Raw genomic sequence first — 24868 nt, 5'->3', positions numbered from 1 at the left:
GGGTGCCCTGGTGATAGGGAGCACTTGGTGAGTTGCTACCCTTGGCGTCTGACCAGCCAATAACTAGAATGTTTGAAGTGACTAAGAAAATACTTTTTAAAACCGTGCATTGAGGTCATCTGATAGACCGTGTGCCCCGTGCCCGTGGGTGCAGGCTCCCTACGGGCAGGGATGTTTGTTTTGCTCATTGCTGTATCCTTAGCAGAGAACAGAACCTATCACTTAGTAGATGCTCAATAAATAATTGTTGGATGAATAGGTGCAACCAAGGATCATGACTGTCTGGCTCACCACTATAGCCCAAGTCCTGGGCACAATGCTGATTGCATAGGAGGAGCTGAGTAAAGGTTTATTGAATTGAGTTGAAATGAATTGGACAGCATTTGCACTAGGGAAACAAATTTTTACTTGGTTTTATATTGTGTGAATACAGCAAAATAATGTGCTGTTGATAATTCTTTGCTTGTGCTATTAAACAGTAACAAAACGGTACTCGTTCTTTCTCTAGTGATGATGTGGAACAATTTATGGAAAGCCAAGGTGCATCCAGTCCAGGTATCCTCATGTTAACAACAAGCCTCAGCAAACCGTTCATGCGACTGGAAAAGTATGTTACTCTCTTGCAAGAGTTGGAACGGCATATGGAGGTAAGGGAAGGCGAGCCTTTTTAAGCTCGTGTACAAACTCTGGCCCCTCCTGTGGAGGAAGTAGCCAGTCTGCCTCCAAACTAACCTTGCTGAGGAATTCAGAAAAACCTTTGGTTTCAAAATGTACTTGGTTCAATCTTCCTTCTTCCCAGGCTTCTAGTTTTCCTCTTTATGCAGCAAAATAAGAAGGGGACTTTTTCTTTTTCTCTCAAGATTTTTAAATTTTTTACTTATTTAATATATTTTTCCAGCTTTATTGGGGTATGATTGACAAATAAAAGTTGTGTATATTTAGGTTGTACAGCGTGATTTTTTTAAGGTGTACAACGTGATGATTTACTATATTTATTCGTTGTGAAATGGTCACCAGAATCAAGTTAACACATCCGTCACCTCGCATAGTTACCATTTTTTTAAAGTGGTGAGCACACTTAAGATTTACTCTCTTAGCAGATTTCCAGTATACAATGCAGTGTTATAAACTGTAATCCCCATGCTGCACCTTAGATCTCCAGACTTACTCATCTTACGATGAAAGATCCCCATCCGTTACTACTAAATATTCGTGATCATTCTCCCTCCCCCTTCTTCTCCTCCCAGCCTTGGTCCCGTTGCTTCCCTCAAGTCTATGCTGACTTACTGACAGGCTTTCTTCTGCCCTCTCATCTGTAGATGGCGGTTCAATCAAAATCGACAAGAAATCTGTTGTTCTGGTATATGAACCAACTTTCTTGTGGGAGATAGGCAAAGCAAATCAACATCAGAAAACTTAAAGAACACTTTCACTGTAGACAGGAATATTTATCTCCAGAGCACTGTGATCATTCGCCTTTCTGACTCTGGATTTCAATGGAAGATTCTGGTATTTCCTTATAGATTAATGAATGGGTCCATTGTTGGTTTATCTCTCCGTGCATCCGTACATCTACATGAAAGTTCTCTCACATTTTTCTTTATAAACTTACAGTTTCCTTCCAACAGCTGGGGCATAGCTGTGATCCTTTCTAAATACTAAGATTTGCAACAAGGCCTGATGACTGACTGTGTTTTCGTCAAGAGCCCAGATCCTCTAATTAAAACCCAATCAACACAGAGAGCTTCTTGAGCTGAGCTTGTGCAATCGAGCATGGGGGATTGAGGCGTGAGTGGGAGAGGAGGGCCCGCTGGGGGAGGCAGCATTTACCCTAGTTGCTCTTCCTGTGTCTGGGGAAAGGTTTTGAGGTTTTAAAGGGTTTAATTATCTTTAAAGAAAAAGGTTGCACGCTGCCGGTCTTGTCAGCATTTGTAAGGATTGAAAGCATGTATTCTGAGCGAAACCACATTCTCAGGTTATTTGACTTGCCAGAAAGTTAGAGGCAGTGGGGAGCTAGTGAGTAAAGCCTACCAGAATGAAATTTCAGTTAGGGCTCGGGAAGGTGGTGACCTCTGGATGCCTTTCCAAAAGCTAAAAGAGTTTGCTGAACCGTTTGAGGTTTGCCCCTCCTTGCTTATCACAAAAATCCAGAAACGAGTGGCCTCAGTTTCTGTTACTGCTCGCTGCTGAAGTACTAATATACACTTAATTTGGGGGGGAAAATCCCCAGATGCTCTTCCTGCCTGGGTCCTTTGTCTTGGCCTTCCTTGAATCAGAGCCCGTTTCTACTCCTGCCTCCATTTGCTGTTGGTCGCTTGCCTTTGGCTGCTGTCCATTTCCCACCGTCAGATGATGCACACCCTTTGCACTAGTTCACCATCCAGGGAGACGCTTTATCCCCCTTTCTGATGTTTAGCATGGCTGCTGGCTAATGGTAGAGTAGAGCCTGAACTTCTCAGTTATCAGCTGATTTGGGTAAGGATAAATTTAACTCTAAAAGAATACAACCTTTCTTTACATAAGTGACACTTTTCTTGGCTTCGGTCAGATCCGTCATCTGTTCAGCTCTGTATTTTATCACTCAAGGCTGGTCAAGCAGCAGATTTTTTTTCCCCATTACTCCAGCTGAATTCCAGAGGTTAGGTATACATATACTCCCAAGGGTAGCCACACATCTACACTCCTTCCACCCCAATGTTAGGGGTACATCTACCCCAAGATACTCTATTTTCACTTCATAAACAATTTTGGAAATGTGGGTTCTTCAAAGCCATGTTTGAACTTGTCTACTTTTCGGGGTTGTAAGTACCATATAATTGCAGACCATATGTAATAACCTTGCTTAAGAAGGAGCACATGATTTGAAACTTGGAATTTTTTCCATCTGCCGTGTTGAGTCTGCCAAAAGAAAATGGAGGCATTTTAGGAAATGCGTTTGGATGGCCTTTTCTCTAACCACCACTGTTTGCACAATTCCCTACCTCTTGTCATTTACTAACAATGTGACCTAAGGACGCCCCCCAAATAATTATTATTTGTTATCTAAAGTATAATAGCAAAAAGAGAAACGGGAACTCTTGCCTCAATAACCACACCTTAGTATACTGTTATGAAATATATGATGTTACCAGCTGTCTTAATTTCTTAATCACATAATAATTGGAGGTACTCAGATTCCAAATGCTCAAATGCTGTTTTATTTTTTATCTTCAAATTAGCATACAGTAAAATTGACTTTTTTTCTTTTGATGTACAGTTCTATGACTTTTAACACATGTATAGATTCGTGTTACCACCACCACAATCGAGATACAGAACAGTTCCATCATCCCCCCAAATTTCCTCTTTCTATTTCTTTGCAGCCACACCCTCCTCCCACCCCTAACCCCTGGCAACCACTGCTTCATTCTTCTTTAATATTGTTTTAAAATATATTCCTTTAATAGGATACGCATCCAGATCATCAGGATATTCTGAAAGCAATCATAGCATTCAAAGCTCTCATGGTAAGTGATGCTCTAAAATTATAATTCTCCATTTTGTATGCTTTGTTCCTAAAAGAGTGATTTGTGTGTAACATTTCTTTCCTTAGCAAAGGTCTTTAGAGTGGAAACAATAAGCTTTAGTGACAGTATCGCAGTGATTGTTTCATTTAATTTTGTCTTCCAAAAATCATGCTTACCTGTGAAAGGTTGCCAGGCTGAGGGTATAAAGCATTCACATTTGAAGTCTCTGCCACATTAAGCATCACTGTGTAGGTGGGGGGTTTCCTTTTGTCTCTTTGTCTTTACCCCCTTGTTCCTCACTTTATGTCTGTGCAAGTTGTAGTTCACTGATTGCCATCAATACTGGATTCATCTACTTATGCCAAAAAGTGTGAGTTTATTCTTTGCATATAAAAGAGAAATGCTTTATCAAATCTAAAAGGAAAAAACCTACTAAAATACAATTGCTTTATATAGACTGCTATCAAAGTTACCTCTAATCTTGAATCTTGAGCATGATGGTTAACGTCTTCTTGAACCCTCGGATGTAAAACCACTTGGTGGCATTTTAAGAGGAAAGAAAATGTTATTTTGGGTGATTAAGTTTAGCTTTATTTTAGACATTTCTGTAGCATTCCAAGTGTTTGGGATCAATCTGTAATTGTTGATTCTTGCTGCAACGTTGTGAGGCAACATTTGCCATCATGTTGTTTATTGCTGTTGAATGACCAGTACCTAACGTGTTCATGGGTAAACAGCCAAGCTGAATACCAGAGTAGAGTATTAGCTTAAAATTGCTATTGTTGTAGGTAAAAAACAGTTGAACATTGGCGGCTCTACATGCCTCAACCTAAGAGAACAGCCCACTGAAACCCATGGCCTTTATTTATTTATTTATTTATTTTAATTTCCAATGATTTTATTTTTCCAGATGGATTGAGGTGTAATTGGCAAATATTGTATATATTTAAGGTGTTTAACGTGATGATTTAATATACATATACCTTATCAAATGACTACCATAATCAAGTTAATTAACATACCCATCACCTCACATAGTAACATTTTTTTTGCAGTAACATTGGTTTATAACATTATATAAATTTCAGGTGTACATCATTATATTTCGATTTCTGTGTACATTACATCGTGTTCACCACCCAGAGATTAATCACCATCCATCACCACACACATGTGCATAATCACCCCTTTCACCCTCCTCCCTCCCCCCTCCCCTCTGGTAACCACCAATCCCATCTCTGTTTCTATGTGTTTGTTTGTTGTTGTTTTTACCTTCTATTTATGCGTGAGATCACATAGTATTTGACTTTCCCCATGGAATTTATTATCATTTATGTCTCTTTTACTTTTTCCTATGTAAGTTGAATATAAAGTGCCTCTTTTTTAAAACAATATTTCTTTCTGATCATTTTACATGTTGTAAAACTTGCTTTGATGACTATAGTATATTTCTTCCCACTATAAATGCTTCAAAAGTATGTGTACAATAAATTTAGTTCTTCATTTCCATTTAGCTGAAAGGGGCAGCAGAGATTTTGTAGAAAACACACTCCAAAAAACTATGACATTTCTTTGGAAACTAATGTAACCATATGCTTATTTTCATACTCAGTTTGGCGTGAATACTGTCAAGTTACTGTAAGATAACCTCACACTTTCTGAAGCAGTGATATATATACATGCATATGTGTGTATATATATGTATATATGTGTGTATATATGTAAGTATATATATATACTTATGCTATATATACTTAGTATATATATACTATATATATACTTATATAGTAGACATACTATATACTTACACTATATATATGTTATTCAAACCCTACATATTGTTTCTTGGTTTGTATTTTCAGTTTGTATTTGTGAAATTCAGTTGTAGCTCTTTTTTGCAATCCTTTTAGGAATAAAAGTTAATTTAGGACTTTTTCATAGCAATCTACTACTAGTCTCTAAAGAAAGTATGTGGCAGTGTGTATGTTTCATTTTAGATCAGTTTGCTTCACTGTGGGATAGAGAATTTAATTTTCTCTTTTTTATAACTCCTGGGGCCATTTTTTGATTGTTTTCTCGTTAAGATGTTACTTGGTTGGAAACTGGGCATATGTTAGAAAAATAAAGTTGCTTTGCAACTAAAGTGCTATTTATGCAAAGATAGAGGAGCTGGAGAAGAGCTAGAGCGCGGACACCAACCGGCAGACCTGCATCTTCCAGTTCTCTCCTGGTCCTGTTTGATATGACCCTGCTCCTTGTCTCCCCATACTCCTTGCAGAGAGGAAGAAACAAGTCCCAACATCACCATTTTATCTTGATGTTTTGGCAAAATGAAAAGTAGCTCTTCCTCACCGAACTTTTGGGGGCTAGAGACTTAGCGTGGTAGATCTTTCTGTCTGTCAGGAATGGATCTGGTGGTGGGATTCATGATGAGGAATTGGGACTCAGTGGAAATCTGAGAGTCAAAACCCACGTCTTACTTTGGTCTTGTTTTAGGTCTGTTTCATAAGAATTCCTATTCCATTATGTTCTGCTCTGGTTCTGTAGGGACAGTGCCAAGACCTAAGAAAGAGAAAACAGCTGGAGTTGCAGATACTTTCTGAACCTATTCAGGCATGGGAAGGGGAGGATATCAAAACCTTGGGAAATGTGATTTTTATGTCACAAGTAATGGTGCAGTATGGAACATGTGAGGTAAGATGTTTTGAATTTTGATATCATTTCTTCCATCTTTCGTGTTCTCCTTCGTTTATTTGTTCTTGCATCAAGGTCAAATGCTCGAATGTTCAAAGAAACTGAGCACCTACTCTTTGCCCAACACTGCTGGGTGCTGTGGGAGATAGGAGGAAAGAACACACAGTGATCCCTGCCTTCAAAGAATTCCTTAAAAACAGATCAAAATACAAGCTGAGAGTAGAAAACAAACCAAAATAGTCAGTGCCAGGTTGTGCAGTGTCACAATAGATTCCATAGACATTCAGAGATGGGAGAGAGTAAGAAGACGACTTTATGAAACTAGGCCTTGAGGAAGAAGGCCATGAAGAGAAAAGGGGAGGATTTCATAAGGTAGAGATCTTTCTTATCTCAGGAGAGAACGGGAACATGGCCTTTTTTTCTGCAGGACAGTGAGAAAGCCAGCCTGTTAGGATCAGCAGAAGCGTGTTGGGCAGAGTGAAAGAGAAGACTGAGTCAGACAGAGTTAGGTTGTAGAGAACCTTGGGTGTCAGGCAAGAGTAGTTCAGATTGACGCAGCAGGCAAAAGGAAACTATTAGAGTCCTGAGTAGTAGGGAAACACAATGAAAGGCGTATTTATGATACTCAGTCTGAAAACCATATATGTCAGGTAAACTGGAGGAGTGGGGCTAGGAACAGAACAACCAGCTGGGTTGGAAAGTGAGAAGCACCCTGGACGAAGGTGGTGGCGGAGAGAATGAAACTTAAGGGGCAAATCTGAGACACGTTTAGAAGGGAAAATCTATAGGAAGTGGTGACCCATGGGCTAGAGGAGATGACGAATGTCATTTTAGACCTGTTAACTTTCAAGTGACTGCAGGTATTTAGGTGGAGATGTCTTGTAGGCAGCTGTTAAAACAGATAGAAATATTGATAGGAGGTCAGAGTCAGAGACAGAGGTTTAGATGTCCCTGACAGATGTGCCTTCCTAGGAAGGAAATATCCAGAAAGAAGCACAGAGGACTGAAGATGAATTATGTCTTTTAGGAAGGGGGAAGGGGAGGGGAGGAAGGTTGATTATGTCACCTGGTATGATTTATTAGGCGTTAGAATTGTCTTCCGCCTCCCAAAACATCTTCCTATACTCCCTGTCAGGTCTCTGTCAGAGATTCATTGCTTTGGGTTAATAAGCAATCTTATTAAAAATGCAGATACCCTGGGGAAGGTTAATGCAGTGAGTCTGACCATTAGTTTCTCACACCTTTGGGATAAACCTCTTGGGTGAAGGGAGAAGAAACCAGTGCCAGAAAGAGAAGACAAAGAGGAAGGCAGAGGAGCACTGAGGGAATGTGGTGTCATGGAAATTCTAGGAGGAGCATTTGAAAGTGGTCAGCCTGCTGAGTGCTGCAGAAGGTTCAGAGGTCAAGGAGTATGGAGACCAAGGAGAAGCCACTGGATTTTGCTAGAAGGCAGTTATTGATGACTTTGAGAGAGCAGTGGGGGTGCAGTTAGGGATGGATCAATGGGGAGAAAATGAAGGCAGCAAGTAATTTGGCAATAAAATGACAAGAAACAGGGTATTATTTACAAGGAGCCACAGGGGCAAGTGACAGCCTATTAGGACAGGAGATGCGTATGTGATAAAGGCCAAAGAGAAAATTCTAGTTAAACAAGAGAGGCTCCTGGAAGGAGGAGGAGGAGATGAGATGTCTGTAGAAAGAAACCAAGCAAGAGCAAGCTGTGAAAGGATGCAAAGCCCTTGTTAGAAGAGTTAGCCTTGAAAGTTTGAAGAAAGGAGAGGGAGACAGGCATAGGATAACTGGAGCTAAGAAGGTTGGGCATGTAAGCTGAATGTAGGTTTTTGCATCTACTGACTGCATATCTGTTTAAAGAGTTCAGAGAAGCCCTCATGTATAAAATTTCTTCTAGTACCATTTTGAAGCATATTTACTTGTTTGTTTTACATGAGTGCGATAATTATTGTGTTTTTACTGATCAATAATAATTTTATGAATAAGAACTTAACATACATGTTAGAGCATAATAAATTTCCTATCACCTGAAAACCCCTTCGTTTTGCCACTTTTCGAAGTCAAGTCATTTTCCTTTGGTAAGCCTAGAGGCTTATTTTGTGCTCTGGCTGCAGCTTGGGCAGGAAGGCGTTTACTGTGTGACTTCTTAGGCTTACATACTTAGGAAACGAGCATGGTTATTCGTGTTTAACCGTTACGTATAGGAAGGAGAGAGAGAGACTATGGGTTTATATCCATTTCAAAGTAAAATTCAATGAGTTTTGTGCTTTTAAGTTGGGTGTCCTTTTAAAAAAAATCACTGTTCTCATTTCATTCCTTTATATAAGATCTATGTTACAAAACGGTGATTCCGGGAATTCTTAACAAACAAAACGTGCAATTTCTATTCTCCATTGAATATTTTTCATCCTGCTTCAGGAAAAAGAGGAGCGGTACTTCCTGTTATTTTCCACCGTCTTGATAATGTTATCTGCAAGTCCTCGGATGAGCGGCTTTATCTATCAGGTTAGTAGATTTCATACAAAACAAACAGCAGGACCCCTAATGAAAACACGTTTCCATCCAGATGCAATATTGCCACTATGGCATTAAAAGCTCCATCCGGAAAAGGCAGAATGTTCTGACCCTTCATTGTAATTAAACAGCTTATAAGATCAAAGACCTTTGTGTTGCTATGAGTTTAGCCTGAATGTCCAGTGCTCTGGTTATAAACTAGGTTGTGAATGTATAAATAGAAAGCTAAGTCCACCTAGATACATTAGCAGCAGCATTTTTTTAGGCCCATATCATATCATCATTGCTGAGAAAATATAAAGCTGGGACCTGCTCCTATGATTGTCTTATTACTGTCACATGGCATGGTTCAGGTTTCTAGACGCAAGTCGTCAAACTCCTTAGGACATTAAACTTCCTTCAGTCTGCTCCCAAAATATGGAGCATTCCAAGTGTTATAAGTTACTCTTGCCAGATTATATCTTGGCCGAGCAATTACTAATTCTCATAAAATTACAGTCTTTGCTTTGTTTATTGATTCTCCTGAAAACGTGTTAGAAAAAGTAAACTTTATAAATCCTGACCTTCTGGTTTAGGATGTGTTAGGAAAACACAACCCACGTTTTTCCTTGCTTTCTTGTCTGATTAAAATTTAAAGCAGGCAAACATAGCATCTATTGACAAGCCAGAGCAATATGTCAGCCGTAACTCAGCAGGGACTCCTGAGAGGGTCAGAAAATCTAATAGAAATAAGCAGAGACACGTATAACCACAGACTTAATGGGAATGTTCTTTTTCTGGTAGGGAAAAATACCAATAGCAGGAATGATGGTGACTAGATTAGATGAAATTGAAGGGAATGACTGCACATTTGAAATCACAGGTAGGTAATTTTCTCTTTATTATGTAGCTACTTCAAATCCTTTTTGGAATGAAGTGGGGTTTAAATAAATAAATGCTATTATTTTCTGTTATATAGTCCATGAGCAAGTCTTACATGGGCATGGCAAAGTATATTCCATTTCCTGGCATAATTAGGGTATAGCGATAGAACAGAGAAGTCTCCTGGTCATTCGAAAGCCTCGGCTTTGCCATTAGTTTCAATCTTCTCTTGCATAAGAGCTACTTGTTAGAGCTAAGAAATAACAAAATGGACTGATATAAAGGTAATTTTTTCTCCCCTCTGTCGTCTATCCCCTGGTGACAGCGGAGCCAAGGGTATGGACTTTTATCGGCAATTTGATCATCAGCCTGTGAATTAGCAAGATTTGGTTGTGTTTCTAAAAAGTGCTGGAAAGCCATGGAAGTTTCTTCACAAGTTGAGCCAATTGCCAGGCCTTGATAATGCTCCTTGACATTTGGGCCTGTTGTCCCCTTTGCTGGGCCTGTGTGATTTACATGTAATGGTGGCATTTCTCGCACTGACACAGCATAATGACTAACACTGGGATCACGGCCCCCGGCCTTACCTCCTCTCTCCCAATGGGGAACCCAAGATTTGGTGTTGGCCTAAAGACTAATCAATCTTGGTTGGATCTTGTGCCAACTTTGATATTGGGTGAAACAGTACAATATTCTCATTTTAGGCTATGAACTACATGGACTCTGTGCTTAAATTTTTGGATTGTAAGTTTGTTTAGAGTGAAGTTTCATGCTACTTCTAAGATTCTGTAAGCAGTAGAAATCAAGGGCAGTTTTATAAATCAGACGAATATTTATTTCTTTACTTTATTATCACAGCTTATCTGTTCCTGATATAGAAGTTTCAACAGGGTTACCCCATAGGTATGAAAACTCCTGAAAACCAGGACACTCAAGTCCTAGTTACATGAAGTATGTCTATGAATGAGGCAAGCTCAAGGTTCTCCCTGCCTTTTGTTTTCAAATTCCATAATCGGGTGATGCAGGTAACATAATAGAGAGAATTGTGGTCCACTGCAACAACAACCAGGACTTCCAGGAATGGCTGGAGCAGCTGTACAAGCTGATCAGAGGACCTGCCTCTTGCGGTTCATTATCCAAAACCTCATCGTCATCTTGTAGTGCTCATTCCGTAAGTAGCCCCTTTGTTCTGTCCCAGGCTTATTGAGTCTCTTGTCAAATCCTGCCTGCTGAACACTTAAGAGAAGCAGTGAGCATGTCTGTAGTCTTTGGGTAGTCTATATTTGCAGGTTTTGAAGTACAGTTGAACCTCACTAATTCTGATTTCTTTTTGTGGAGGGAGGCCCATCGAAATTAATCAGAAGTTTTACCTAGAGGTGTGCAGTTGTGTTTGACAGTATTAGGGTACTCCAGCTAACTGCTAGCAAAGTGTTTCTAACCGGAAGTCCTGCTAAGATGTTTTAATGACAAACAAGATTTATTTTAGTTAGCAACTGTTATTCTCATATTAATAGCATGCTAAGTCGAAGCAAACAGTTTACCTTCATAAGTACTTAAACATCTCCATGTAATCTCATTTATGCTATCACATTCACTCGGTAACCTTCACGGGGTAAACTTTCAGCATTGCCTTCTTCCGCAAGTTATCACAAATTTAGAATTCATGGAATTTGAGTTGATGAGATTTTACTGTACTTGCTGAATGAGGTGGAAGAGATGCTTTGTTGTCTGTTGGCACTCAAATCTGTGATGCCAAAATTCCAGTTTTGAGTACTGTGTGTTGTGGTGGGAAGAACATGGGCTTTGGCATCAGATCTGGGTTCATATCTTGGCTTTGCCAATTGCTAGCTAGTTACTTCACTTTGCTGAGTCTATGTCCGCGGTTGTTCTGATGAAATAACCTATTTAAGCCCCTAATTGAGCGCCCAACACATGACTGAACTCATTAAATGTTACCCGTTACTCCACTTTCCTCCCTTGTAGAGGGAAAAAACGCTGACTTTAATAAAATTCCAGAAGAGAGAGGGAGGACAGAATCATGGGATGTGGAGTCAGTTTTGTGCTGTTCCTTAGAGACCCCATAATCTTGACTGGAAAGTGCCAGTTCTCAAACTGGAGACTTTTGTTTTCCCATCTTTCCCTTTCTGTGGCTGGCTTTACTGATCCAATGAAGCCATTGTTCTTTCACTGTGTGGCACACGGTTGGGTTCAGATGGCAGATTGCCAGCATCTCATCAGACGTTTTCCCAGTCTTTTAGCTCTACTGGACAGCCCCGAGGACCCTTGGAGCCTCCTCAAATTATAAAACCGTGGAGTTTAAGTTGTCTACGACCTGCACCTCCACTTAGACCATCAGCAGCGCTAGGTTATAAAGAGGTAATTTTGCTACATATGGTATAAAATGCTCCTGACAAGCTAATTTCGTAGCTTATTACAAATAGTTCTGTGGGAATGTGCTAGAATTTATGATAGGTGATACATGTCAGCCAATCTTAAATTGCTAGATTCAGTGATTTATCTATTTCTGAATTTTCCATTTCCCCATTGTTCATCTACAAATATTTATTGATTATCCACAGGGTTTATGTGCACTGCCTGGGTTGCCCCGGTCTCCTCCTGAAGTGCCTCTGATTTAACTCTATGATGATAATTCTAGAAATTGGTAATGATGTACACACATCTGACACAAGAGCCACTTCATTAGAGTCAAATTTCCAACCAAGCAGACCCAATTCTGTATTTTGGATCATTCTAATCTCTTAAATCAAATCAGTTAAAGTCTTATGAGACCAACCCATGAGTCTGAACTATGAAAGTCTGAACTATTTGCTGCAATTGGGAAGGGAAAAGAATTTAATGAAAGGAATGTCTTTTAAAAAGAGGCTTCTAAGCGACAACCTTAGAGGACATTTGATATTTGGGTAGTGTGGGGATTTCAAGGTTTTTTTTTCTCTCGAAGTTGCAGTCAGGAAATGTCAGTCACTAGCTTGCGTAACTGTGTGGAGTGTTACCTTTTCCATCCAAACAGTGGCTTTTTTCCCTAGCCTGTTTTTCATCGTTTCAGCTTTCCGAAAAGATCCTCATTTATTAGTAACTGTTCTTTAAATAGGCCTTACTGAGTGAAGATTTAAGTTTGTGACAGTTATGAGATGCATCTTAGAATTATGGTGCAAAGGTGATATATTTCTATATCAAATGTGTGTTTTGATGAGTGACACAGACTTTGCTCCATTTCGAGTTTGTTTTGATTTCAAACACCATGCTACTGTCTGGGTTAATTGTTGCCTCCGACTCTTAGTGCGGTAAAGACAGAATGATATTTGGACACTGGAGGACTTTTTGGTCCTTTCAACCCGACATGATAGGAGAAATAATCCTTGAGCTGAATCTTTTTTATGTACTTCTATTCAGAATTTGGCCAGGAAACAATCCCACAGCTTTGCTTTGGAAATTGACCTGTGACACCTGCAATCATCCAATTTTCTTCTTTGGTTACCTAAACCAAGAGTGCCACTTCAGAGTTATCTAGGTCCCCTTTTTAATGATGGATATTTTGTAATTGTCAGTTACTAAGTTCAAATTAAGGTGAGCTTGGAAGGGTAAAGTTGACTTAATCCTTCACAGAACTAATCCATTAAAACTAAGGCATGATCACTTTGTTTCTGCTGGGAGAAGAGAGTCATTAATATATTCTTACTATGTAGTGTGTATTTCAGTTATTTTCAGCATTCATTATTCTGCACAGAACTGTATTCCTTGGGCTTTTGCATGACGATATTGCATCTGAAACTAATGTGGGAAACATGATGGTATTCTCTCTGTGTGATTTATGATAACACTAACATTTCAAATGTTGTTTTAGAATTATTGATAAATGGATTTGGTCATTATAACCATCGATCTCTCACGCTCATCTTCTCTTTCTTTACATATTCACTTTAGAGGATGTCTTATATCTTAAAGGTAAGGGTGGCACAATATCTTTGGCTTACAGTGACATCATATTGCTGTGCTGTAACCTTTGATGAATGAAGCTTTCTTTTATGCTTGTTTTGTCCCTTGTTATAATTGGTGGCTAAAATATGAAGATGAAATTCTGACATGTAAGTACTTTCTTCAGAAAGCAGGCTCTTGTGAAATACATATGAAAATGTCATCTTATAATGCCTTAAAAATGCCTGTTTTCCTGTTAAATGCTATTTTTTCCTGTTATTTTTGTCGTGTGAGTTTTTCATGTCTGTCTGTTTTCGAGTGTAAGTGGATCGTTGTGGCTAAGTGGAAGACATTAAGTTCTTTGTTTCTTATATTTTTAAAGTACTAATTATTATTCGTGCATTGTATGTGTACATTGCATGGGAGATCGGGATAAGATGATCACTTGGTTTGTTGCCTAAGATTCTCATCTGTTTACTTGGATGCTGATAATGAGCACTTTTTTAGACCTGCTGGTTATTCATATGGCAAAACAAAATTCAGTAATTCTTATCTCTTTTATCTAATAATTAAAAATTTGGCTTTATATATGTAGATTTAAGCTTGGCAGTAGGTAACTTACTCCTAACCCGAAATTGTTTATCAGGAAATCCTTCATTTGGCTCTTCTCTATGACTGCCGGGAAATTACTTAGTCTCTTCCTCCTTAATTTTCCCGTCTGACAAATGGAAATTAATATTCTTCTTTGTGGGACTGTTGCTAAGGAAAATTTATTTAACTAGTTTTGAAGCTCTTTGAGAAGTGATATATACTACACTGGTAGTTACAATTGTTATTTAATTCCCTTAAAACTGTATCAGTGGGGAATATAAACCAAATTAGGAATACTGTTATTTCTCTAGGATTGACGTCTATTACTTTCTCTGCAGATGGTACCCTAAAGGTATTTGACCTCCTGAAGAATCTGCCGCATCTTCAGTAGGCACACTCCATTCTTATTCCCATCCCTATGGCAATTGAGAGGATAATGCCATTGCCTCTGTTTTATTTAACCTTTTAGAATTTATTGGAGCCATTTTTATTGTGTATAGTATTAAATTTTGATGCACTCCTAGCTGAGACTGTCAAAATAAGACAGCCATTCTATTTAATTTCATTTGCTCTTTTTAATTTGTTTTTTTGGGGGGAGAATTTTAATTCACAAGGAAACCTCTATCCTTACAGGAGTCTAGTAAAAGCCCCAAAACGATGAAGAAGTTTCTTCATAAAAGAAAGACTGAAAGAAAGCCATCAGAGGAGGAATATGTGACTCGGAAAAGTATGTGTTTTGTACTTTTTGAAAGTTGGTTATGGATGAACTAACAGAAGAATTTTTTGAAAGCAGATGATTAAAGCAATTTGTTTTCAGTATCATCTATTACATAAAGGAAAATGTGTGGAAAGGTTTGATCACCTTTAAGATTTTTGAATAATCTGCTGCACTTTGTCATCTTAGGCAAACGCCATCTGTATGGTTTTCATGTTGAATATTTTGCACATCTGGTTTAGAACCACTAAAGGGACCCATTTGCTATGGCTACATTTTTTCCCCTCTTTGTTTCTGATGCCTGAGATACTTTCCTCTATTGAGATAGACTAAATAGACCCGAAGGCTGAAATCCATCTGGAAGTTTAATGCTCAGTGATGTTCTCAGTTAGACAAAGAATCAGCCTGCTGACATGTAGAAACATGGCTTGATGTAGAGATGGGCTGCAAAGTTGGTTAGCCAATTGATACGTACATATTTGCTTCTACGGCTGGGAAAAAGGTACTTTGGGACACATGTGAAGGCGTAAGCGATGTATCACAAAGGAGTGACAGAACTGTGTGTATCAGTCAAAAATATAGTTTGGATAAATCTTTGCTTGACTCTAGCTTCTGCATCCCCCAACCCCCCACCCCCTGCCTGGGTGTGCACATCAGCATGTTAACAGGGTTCTGCCACTCAGTCATTTCAAGAATGAGTTGGAGGGGGAGCAGGAAGGAGGGAGAATCAGTGACTATGCTGGCTGGTTGGAAAAATGGGTGGGGTTAATGGGGGAAGCTTCCTAGAGAAGGTGAGCCTTGAAATTTGAAGGAGAGGAAGGATGTGGTATATCGGATGAGAACTGAGGCTAGCACCAAGCCCGGTGCTGTAATTGTGGCCTCTTAGAGATGACTGACAAGACTCTCCAATTTAGAGCTCTTGGTGGGCTTCAGAAGTAGGCCACTGTTGGTTCTGAACTCACTGATGCTGACCCCAGAGCTCCCTAGGGAGACTGTCACTCTTGCTCCATTATGAGGGTTGGACGGCTTTTTCTCCTGCCTTTCAGCATCACCACCAGCCAGAAAAGCCAGTCCCCAGCAACAGAGTGCAGTGCGTCATTTTGAGGGTCTAGAGGCATATATCTCTATAAAAAGTCATTATTGATTACATTTGACAGGTACGGCTGCTCTGGAAGAAGATGCTCAGATTCTTAAAGTGATTGAAGCCTACTGTACCAGCGCAAATTTTCAACAAGGCCATGGCTCAAGTAGGTTCCCCCAAATCACTTTCTCTAATGAATGATGTTTCTTTCTTACTGCTCACGGCCTCTTCGAAAAAGAGAAAAGCAGCCAGCCAGATGGGTTGCAGGGCGTGTAAAGCAGGTGACGGTGCAGAGGAGCGGCGCAGGACTGCATCTTTCAGATAAGGTGGTTTTAGCTACCAAGCGGTTTGTTTACCCACTATTTCTTTTCACCCAGAGAGAAAGAGACATGCAAGAGTAAAAAAGTTGGAGGTGATAGAGATGAAAAAAAATTTTTTTTAAAGTCATTCTCCTTTGAAGTACACAGATACCTTCACCAACACTAGTTAGGAATTGAAGAGCCCAGAGAGTTCCTGTGTCTGTGAACTGATGCTAATCTCTTCTTATAGGCAGATTTGGAAAGGAAGTCAAAATACTATCTTTGATCAGCTGCATATTTAAGCAAACAATGCTCACCAAACTCAAGTTTCAAAGTTGCTCTGAAAATCTGGAAATGTAGCTGCTTAGCAGGGGCTGTTCGGAATGTATCCAGTTTATCAGGGAGCTATTGGCTGAGGGTATTTCCCTGAACAACTTTCAGGCTACAAACTGAAAGCGAGATAATGTTTTCTGATTCATCCCTGTGCTTTTTCAAAAGCCGGGTCACATCGGCTGTGTCTTCTTGTCTTCCATTATTACAGACATTCAGGATACCCCGTGTGAGGTGTTTGCGTCTGCATAAGAAATGAGTTCTCCATGATGCTCCATTTTGGACAGCCACTGACCAATCACGAATGTGGGAGGGGCCGTCTTGGTGGCCTGCCTCGACATGTGCTTTCAAAGTAACATGTCTTTAAGGCTGTCATGAGGAAAACGTTCAATGTGAAAGTTGACACATTTGACAGTGAAGAGGGGACTGTCATACCCTCTGCTTCACAGACAAATCCTGGCTGTGGCTTTGGGCCTGCCTAGCTCTGATAACAAGTTTCAAGGAGCCAGGAAAGGAAAGTAAGAGCGGTTTTTATCGTGAAAACTAGGAAAGAGAGGGGGACAAGGAGACACCAGAAGAAGCATCCCTCATTCGCTATCTGACCTCCTCTTCTCCCCCCACCACACCTCTCTTCACATTGATAGAGTCAGTAGATGTGCTCGGAGGTGGAGGCAGGTGTTCTGGTCTAAAGAGACACAGTTTCGCCCCTCCTCCCTAGCCTGCCTTTTACAAGTGGAAAGTGTCTAGCTCAATGCTTGGCGTGCAGCAAGCCTTTTAGCATCATGGTGACCTACCACCCTCTGTCCCTCTCCAGCCGGAAGTTCTGTTTCCCTGGAAGTGACCGCTGTTGTTTCTTGCTGCATTCAGTCAGTGGGTCAGTCAGTGTGCAGTTCACTTATTAAGCACCTATGAAATGCTAGGACCTGTGGAAGGCGGAGACACATCCACCTCAGAGAAGGGGAGGTGATCAACTGAAGGCAGTGAGCGTATACAACTTGAAGAAATTTGACTTAGAAGAGAGGAAACGGTGGCTCAGGGAGACTGAAGACGAAGGGCTCGAGCTCCAAGAGGAAGGATCCAGAAGTGAGGGGGAGGTTGAAGGTACAGGAGAGCTGGATGGTCAGGTCCCATGTCTGTCTGTCACCTCTTCCATCCTGGAGCCTGGAGACAGTCTGAGCAGAGAGCAGAGAGCAGGGAGGACACCTGCATCTTTGCTGCTGATGTGATCATCTCCCAGCCCTGGCTCTACCCCTGATCAGAATGGTTTTAACTGACCCTCCCTTACCCTATAGGACTGTAAACAGAAAAGATGGGAATGAATGATGCTTCTGAGGCCCTTTAAGCACATTGTATCCCAGTGCAGTGCTACTCTCTACATGATTTTTATTGAAATTACGTATTACCATAGCATAGGGTGTGGTGTGCTAGTCCCTGGAGATGTGTGGGGACAGCATGGTCACTGGTCAGCTCTTCGCTCTGGAGGAGGCGAAACAGGAAAGGATGGGGTCTTGCTGAGGACAGTTATCACAGTGGCCCTTTCACATTATTTTTCCAAATACAAAATGCCCCCCCCCCAAGATTGAATCAACGTATTGGGCCATTTCGAAGTTCTCATGTCAGGAAGATTTCATCTGTAAATGTTGGGTGACTTCTCTGGGTGCAAAGTAGCAACTGCTATCAACAGAGACCCTTCGATAACAATGAATGGTCTTCACTAGTGACTGTCTCCTCTTGCAACCTTGTTTGTAGGTGCTCGCAAAGATTCAGTTCCGCAAGTCTTACTCCCCGAGGAAGAGAAACTCATCATCGAAGAAACCAGAAGCAACGGCCAGACCATCATCGAAGAAAAGTGAGCAGAGCAGGCTAAACCTTTCCTGATTTGCCTAGGGGCTGGAAAGAAGTTCTGGTAGGGCAGTGTGGCCCTTGCAAAGCCCACACTGAAGGACAGTCCCTCCTCATCTGGGAATGTGGCCCTCTTTGCTGATCATGCAGTTGGGAGGCTTGGGAGGGCTGCCCCCCAGCAGAGGGAGCGGAGACGGAGAGACAGAGGGGGCAGAGCTCTCTGTGTGGTGGCTGCCCCTGGAGCCTACTCCCCAGTACAGTAGGTGCTTCAGGGTATGCAAGAATTTCCCTCTAGATGGGTTTAGGTGGCATTTGGGAAGGCCACAGCACCCTTTTCTCTGCCCAGAGGGGTGCTTCTGAGTCAGGCTTTGGGCTTTCACAAACTTGATCACATTTCAAATCCTACAGCTATCCAGTGAGATAAGCATTACTTTCACCACTTTCAGAGATGAGGAAACTGAGGTTTAGGGAAATTCTGTCCCTGGTCTACCTTTGCACAGTAGGGAGGGTGAACCAATGGGGGAAAATCAGGTTAAATACCTTATGGCTCATAAAATAAACACAAAGTCGCCAAATAATTCATTTGTTTAAACTTGAGTCATTTCTAAAGTCAAGCCTAAATTTGCATAAGACAGCATATTTCAAAGTGCTTGGCATCATCGATGTATTTTTCCATCTGGTATATGAAGTGATACGGCAAAATGGTAAAGCGCTTGGGCTCAACAGAACAGCCCTGGGTCAACGCCAAATTCTGCTACTTGTTAGCTGTGTGACCTAGGGAAAGTTCATTCACCTCTCTGTGCCTCTGTTTCCTCATCTGTAAAATGGGTGTGATAGTAATTCTTTCAGGGTTATTGTGAGGTTAAATGGAATAGTAAGTATAAAGGCTGGCAAACATGGAAATCACTCAATAAATCATGATAGTTATAATTATTAGAGCTCTATTAATCCCCACAACAACTTGGCGAGGTTTTCAGGGAATGTAGTGTCATACCCATTTTGTATGTGAAGAAAGCAAGACCGAGAGAGGGTGAGAAGGAAATTGGTGACCCAAGGTTAGAGGAGTCATAAGTGGTAGCATCAGAACTGGAATCCAGATCACCAAAGTCCCTGTCCAGGGAGAGAGCCAGAGAGAAAATAAGTGTTCCCTAACTCAGCCAGGGCGCTTTCTCCTCTTTTGGAATACATGGGATCTTCCTGAAATAACGCCCCTGACTTTGTGTCATGTAGGATCATGTAGGGTCACATAGGTGAGAAGGGCATCCTACAGATATTGTAGGATGGCAGGGCCTTGTGACACCTCTCATTATATGTTAGGTCATGTTCATTCCTGCCCCAAAGAGAAAAATCCAAACTTATCATGAGCCCTAGTCTCTTGTTTTGTACTCATTCAAGCTGGGAAGCGCATGGCAAAGGAGGAGGGAAGAAGAGAAAATGTGCAATGACATGGCGTTTGAATGAGCGTGTGTGGTGGTGGTTGTTAACCCATAAAAGTGAGAAACACAAGGACCATTCATAGTGGTATCTCTCCTGATCAGCTAGAAGGTCCACTACTTCTCAGGATCTGGATTTCTATAAAGCTGCTTTTATTGTCAAGTGTCACTTAACAACGCTTCAATGCTAGCTATTAATGTCTCAACTTTATGTTTTAGGAGCCTTGTTGATACCGTTTATGCCTTGAAGGATGAGGTCAAGGAACTGAAACAGGTAATGAAATATAAAAGTCACTTTCACAGCTCATAGCAGGACCACTCCCTCTTCCTTGCCACACACTGGTAAATGCTCTCAGAATGGTCACAGAACAGGGCAGTAAGGTGGGGATTTTTATTTTCCTTGTGACATCAAGGTAGACTTTACTGATTTTGCCATGTGGTCTTGAGTTTAATTTCCTGAGGCTTGCTTATATCCCCATTTAGCAGTTTACAATAGGGTCCCAGACTTAGTTACAACTTCCGTGTTCCCGTGTCACTGTGATACAGTGCTCCATGATGCACACTCTTCCTTGTGTTTGAGGATTGACTGTACCTGGTGACAGGGTAAAGGATGGATTGTAGGAGGAAGAGACTGGAAGACCACTTAGGAGGTTATTACAAAGGTCAGGGTGAGACGTGATGAAGTCCTGAACTGAGGTAGTGCCACTGAGGCTGCAGAGGAGGACAATGAATGTAAAGAAGGCACATCGCAGAGTTAGAGCCTATGGAAAATGGTGCCGTGATGCTGGGATTAAGAAAGAGCCAGGGATTGAAGATGAAGCTTCTTACCTGGGTGTCTAGTTTGATCTGGTGGTGCTCTTCATGGAGATCAGGAGCCACAGGAGGAAGGGAAATTTGCGATGATGGGGGAGATAGTTCACTTAGGACGGCGTGAGTTTGAGGTGCTTGTGACACATCTAGGTGGAGATAGCAAGTTGGCATTGGGGACAGTGGACCTAGTGCTCATGAGATGAGATGAGGTCAGTACCAGAGAGATTTGGGACATGCCCTAATAGATACTTGAATTGAAAGAGAAAAGACACTAAGTGAAAAGAGCGTTGAATTAGAAGAGGGCCAGGGCTAGAACCTTAGAGAATGCTTGTGTTTCAAGGAAGAAGAATGCAAAGGGTTGGTCAGAGAGAGGTAGGAGAGTCAAGAGGCTGCCCTGTCTTAGAAGCTGAGGGAGAGGAGTTGGAGGAAGGAAGGTGTAGTGAGTGGTGAAGGCTGCCAAGAGGATAAGCAGGAGCCCTGAGAAGGGGTCACTTTGGTAATCAACAAGTCTTTTCCCATCATAGGAGAATAAAAGAATGAAGCAATGCCTGGAAGAAGAATTGAAATCAAGAAGGGACCTAGAAAAGCTGGTCCGGAGGCTGTTGAAGCAAACTGATGAGTGTATTCGGTCTGAATCCAGTAGCAAGACCTCCATTCTTCCATAACCATCACTGTGCAGCTGGGCAGAGTGTGCCTTCAGGGCATCTTGAAATGTCCCACTGAGTGATTTGACTCAGTTTGCTCACTTCTTTGGTTTTTATTTTGTGTCTGAGTTAGTCTCTCTCTCTTTCTGTCTGTGTTTGCTTGAGTGTTTGTTGTTGTTTGGTTAGTGGTTGGTTGTTTATTTTTTTCAATAGGGGTAAAAGGAAGAGGTGGTGGTAGAAATCTCCCCAGAGTCTTTTCCTTTCAATAAGAAAAGGAAAGTTAGTACAGGCCAATGACTTAAATGGTCTTCAGCTGGCCTTCGGTTCATAGTGCCTCCTCAAAAGACTTTACCCTCGGGTTTCTTGTTAGGCTGGCTGCTATCCCAAAGCGGCTGGCCATAGCTTACTAAATGTGAACTTCACTTTTCCCCCCATGCTCTCCTGCCCCTGGAAGCCCCTCAGTATCTAGTTTACTGAAGGCAAAGCTTCTTGAGCTATGACCCTAGTACAGTGAAAGACAAACACATTTGCCCAATGATCCAGCTGACATTCCCTGGACCATCATGTACCACCCCTCAATACACACTTCTTTTTAATTACTGGCCTATGTTGTCTCTAAGACCAAGAAAACAGGAGTGCCCTTATTCCTTTTGTGTTAGTTTACATTTTAACTCTGTGGGGCAGAAGCTCTGGTCATCCATGCCAACACCAAATCCATTAGCAAATTGCACTGGACAATCCTCCCCTCAGCAACAAAGTTGACCATCTCTTCCCAGTGCGTGATAGGTTTTTTCCCTAGCCTTCTGCCTCTTATGTAAGGTTTATATTTCCCTAGTGCTTTTAGCCAACCATACCAAGCAGTGTGTAAACTAGTATGTGTGTGCTTTGCTTACGTTTGAACAATATAGACTGAGCAGTTACTTTATCTACATTGCATATTCAAATTGTCACTTCTCATCCTTCAAAACAATCTGCGTTGAGGAGATATTGTGCCCTAGTAGACAGCTTTAATTCACCTTCTTGCTCTCCTATATATGCTGTGAGAAGCTGTAATATTCATCAGCCTCCTTGGGTAGGACTTCTAAGCATTATTTGCAGAAATGCTCTGCAGAAAAGGTCCAGTTCATATATCCAGAAAGAAAGGGCCCCTTTAGTAGCTGTGTGCTGGTTACGAGTGAAGCTGATTATTTGGAACTGGTTTACTCAAATTGCTCATCGAATCAAAGCATTGCCTTTGCAAGGATCTCAGAAATTAGAACTGTGATAAACCAAGCTTAGCAGAGGGTCACAGAATGGCAGCACACCCTTCTCATGTGTGTCCAAATCTCACACACTGCCCAAATCTCGCAGAGTTGAAAGTTAGCCTGAGGCTCTAGGACAGAGCAGTGCAAGCCCTCCCCTCTCTCTCCCAAAGACAAGGGAAATTTGGGCCTGGTGGGGAAGATCACTGCAAAGAGATATAAAGGGTCAATGGGTTGATCAAAGTTGTCTTCCAGATAGCCTTAATGGGTGCCTACAAATGTGGTTTTTGCAAATGTTGTCTAGAAACCAAACTTGAAGCTTGAAACCCCCAGCTTGCTAAGCCCTTTGTCTTTCTAGTCCTGGGGGTCTCGAGTTCCCATAGCTACACGGTACAGGGCTGTTGACTGCTCACTGCACAGCAGAAATCACACCATCCATAGGAAATGCACTATTCCTGCAGTTCAACATCAGCCAACCACACACAGCTGTCTTTGGAAGCTGAAGGGTGAAGAAGGTTTCTAGGAATGGCTGTTGTTCTGCTTTAAAGCACAGCAGTTTAGAAGTGCCATCCTTTGCCTAAAAATTAACACCACCACCACCACCACAGATCTTAGCATCTGCCCTGTCTGTGGTTAGTCAATGGCTTGCAATAAATGTGCAAACTATATCCATAGGAAACATTTTTGTGATTACAAAATACTTTAGTTGATAGCATATAGGATTGCTTAAAATATTGAAAGGTCTTTATTTTAAAGTGTCGTGTACATATGCATGTTTTTGGGACTTGGCCTTTCTGATGCGAGGCCCTCGGTACTCTGGATAATGAAGCTTGTGCAGAGTGGTGTCCGCACTCACACACTAAACAATAATATAAAGGAAATGAAGCCATGTTAACGTGAGAGCAGTGTCTCCATAGTTGTGTTGTTTACAATACTCTATAAATGGGTTCCTGTTTGCCTGTAATTAAACTGCTGCCCTTAGAGGCCTTTCAGTTCCTCTTCTGTCATGTCCCTTCTTACACAAGCTCAGATTTTCTAACTTGTTTTTATTTTGAAGACTTTTAAAATGGACATTTTCAATAAATAAGAATAACAGTGCTTTATAAAATAAGTCCTGTGTTTCTTTCTTTCTTTCTTTTTTTTGCTAGCTGGTGTGCAGAAAGATTTCTCATGCTGTGTCAGCTTCCTCTCCTGCTCCCCTCATTAGCTGTCTACTCTCATCAGACCCCCTAGCCAGCTTCTACCTTTGTCACTCAGGGCAGATGATATTTGCTCCCTACTTTACAGGGATGATACCTGCCATGAGACAGAACCTTCCTCAGCTTCTCCACTGGTCCTAACCTATGAACTGTCTGTACCTCTTCTCACCATTTTCCTTCCAATATTAGAGAAAGGGATATCCATTTTCCTGTTCAAGCTTATTCCTTGATCTTTAGTCTTATCCCCATCCCTCTTTATATTTTGCAGGATTTTGTCTATCAGTGATATCCTATATTTTGACCACAGTTGGAATGCTGTTGTGAGCAGTCAGGATGAAAATATTTGGCCCACCTTGAGATAGATGTGCTGGATATTATCTGTTACTACTCAGCATCCATTCCTCTCTCTTTTATGTTTCCCCACCAGAGGGCTAAAAAAATACGTATCCCAGACTCCCTTGCAGCTAGAGTTCAGGATACAATGTGAGTTCTGATACATTTTCAGTTCTGCCAATGAGATGCCTTTACACAGTGTTTGGAAGGCTTAAGTAAGGCAGAGGCTGTCTTCCCGAGGTGTGGTGGCTAGCAGGCAGTTCCAAGGTTATGTTTGTGGCTTTTGTAGTCTACATTCCAGTGTGTCTACTCACAGTGTCGTGGATGAGAGACTGTAGTGGCAGCAGTGGTGGTATCAGCAGCAGCTTCCTAGACTAGATTTGGATCATAACCACAGTGCTCTGACCTTGAAGCCATTAGTCCAATGAAAGCCCCCTGACTTCCACTTATGTAGCCATTGATTTTCAAGGTACCTAAGGTTACCTTCTGCTTGAGACATCTTCAGCTGTTTATGTTTCCTACTCTGAAGCAATAAATATAACATTGCATCTCCTGTATGCTAGGCCCTGTACTAAATGTTTTATGTGGTTAAGCTCATGTAACCCTCACAACAATCCTTTGAGGTATTTACTGTTGTTATCCCTGTCTTATGAATGGACAGAAGCAGAGATGTTGAACAATATGCCAGTATGTGTGGAGCTGGGATTAGAGAGCCTGGTCTGTCTGCCTCTCGGATCCATACTCTTTCTACCACATTTCCTCCTCTGCACTTGGCACCTGCTAAGTAGGCTTCTACCTCAGCCATCTGGTCTTGTGAAGTCGCTAATGAG

At 41.3% G+C, this 24868-nt stretch overlaps 1 protein-coding gene across 5 annotated transcripts in view; it reads left to right on the top strand.

Annotated features, from left to right (window-relative positions):
* Nucleotides 1-23617, top strand: part of ARHGEF6 (Rac/Cdc42 guanine nucleotide exchange factor 6) — a 101243-nt gene extending 77626 nt beyond the window's left edge. For 3 of the 5 annotated variants that reach the window (XM_014832756.3, XM_044763376.2, XM_070501723.1), the window contains 13 exons: nt 509-647; nt 3447-3506; nt 6054-6200; nt 8631-8717; nt 9510-9588; nt 10613-10758; nt 11838-11963; nt 13530-13550; nt 14745-14838; nt 15984-16073; nt 18286-18385; nt 20031-20085; nt 21146-23617. In XM_014832756.3, coding sequence (XP_014688242.1) covers nt 509-647; nt 3447-3506; nt 6054-6200; nt 8631-8717; nt 9510-9588; nt 10613-10758; nt 11838-11963; nt 13530-13550; nt 14745-14838; nt 15984-16073; nt 18286-18385; nt 20031-20085; nt 21146-21286 — 1285 coding nt within the window. In that variant the 3' untranslated portion in view covers nt 21287-23617. The remainder of the gene's footprint in view (nt 1-508; nt 648-3446; nt 3507-6053; nt 6201-8630; nt 8718-9509; nt 9589-10612; nt 10759-11837; nt 11964-13529; nt 13551-14744; nt 14839-15983; nt 16074-18285; nt 18386-20030; nt 20086-21145) is intronic. The other 2 variants (XM_070501721.1, XM_070501722.1) reach the window with 2 other exon arrangements.
* The last annotated feature ends 1251 nt before the right edge of the window (nt 23618-24868 follow it).

This window comes from Equus asinus, chromosome X, assembly GCF_041296235.1.
Source record: "Equus asinus isolate D_3611 breed Donkey chromosome X, EquAss-T2T_v2, whole genome shotgun sequence".
Classification (NCBI taxonomy): domain Eukaryota; kingdom Metazoa; phylum Chordata; class Mammalia; order Perissodactyla; family Equidae; genus Equus; species Equus asinus.
This window is presented reverse-complemented; position numbering and strand designations above follow the sequence as displayed.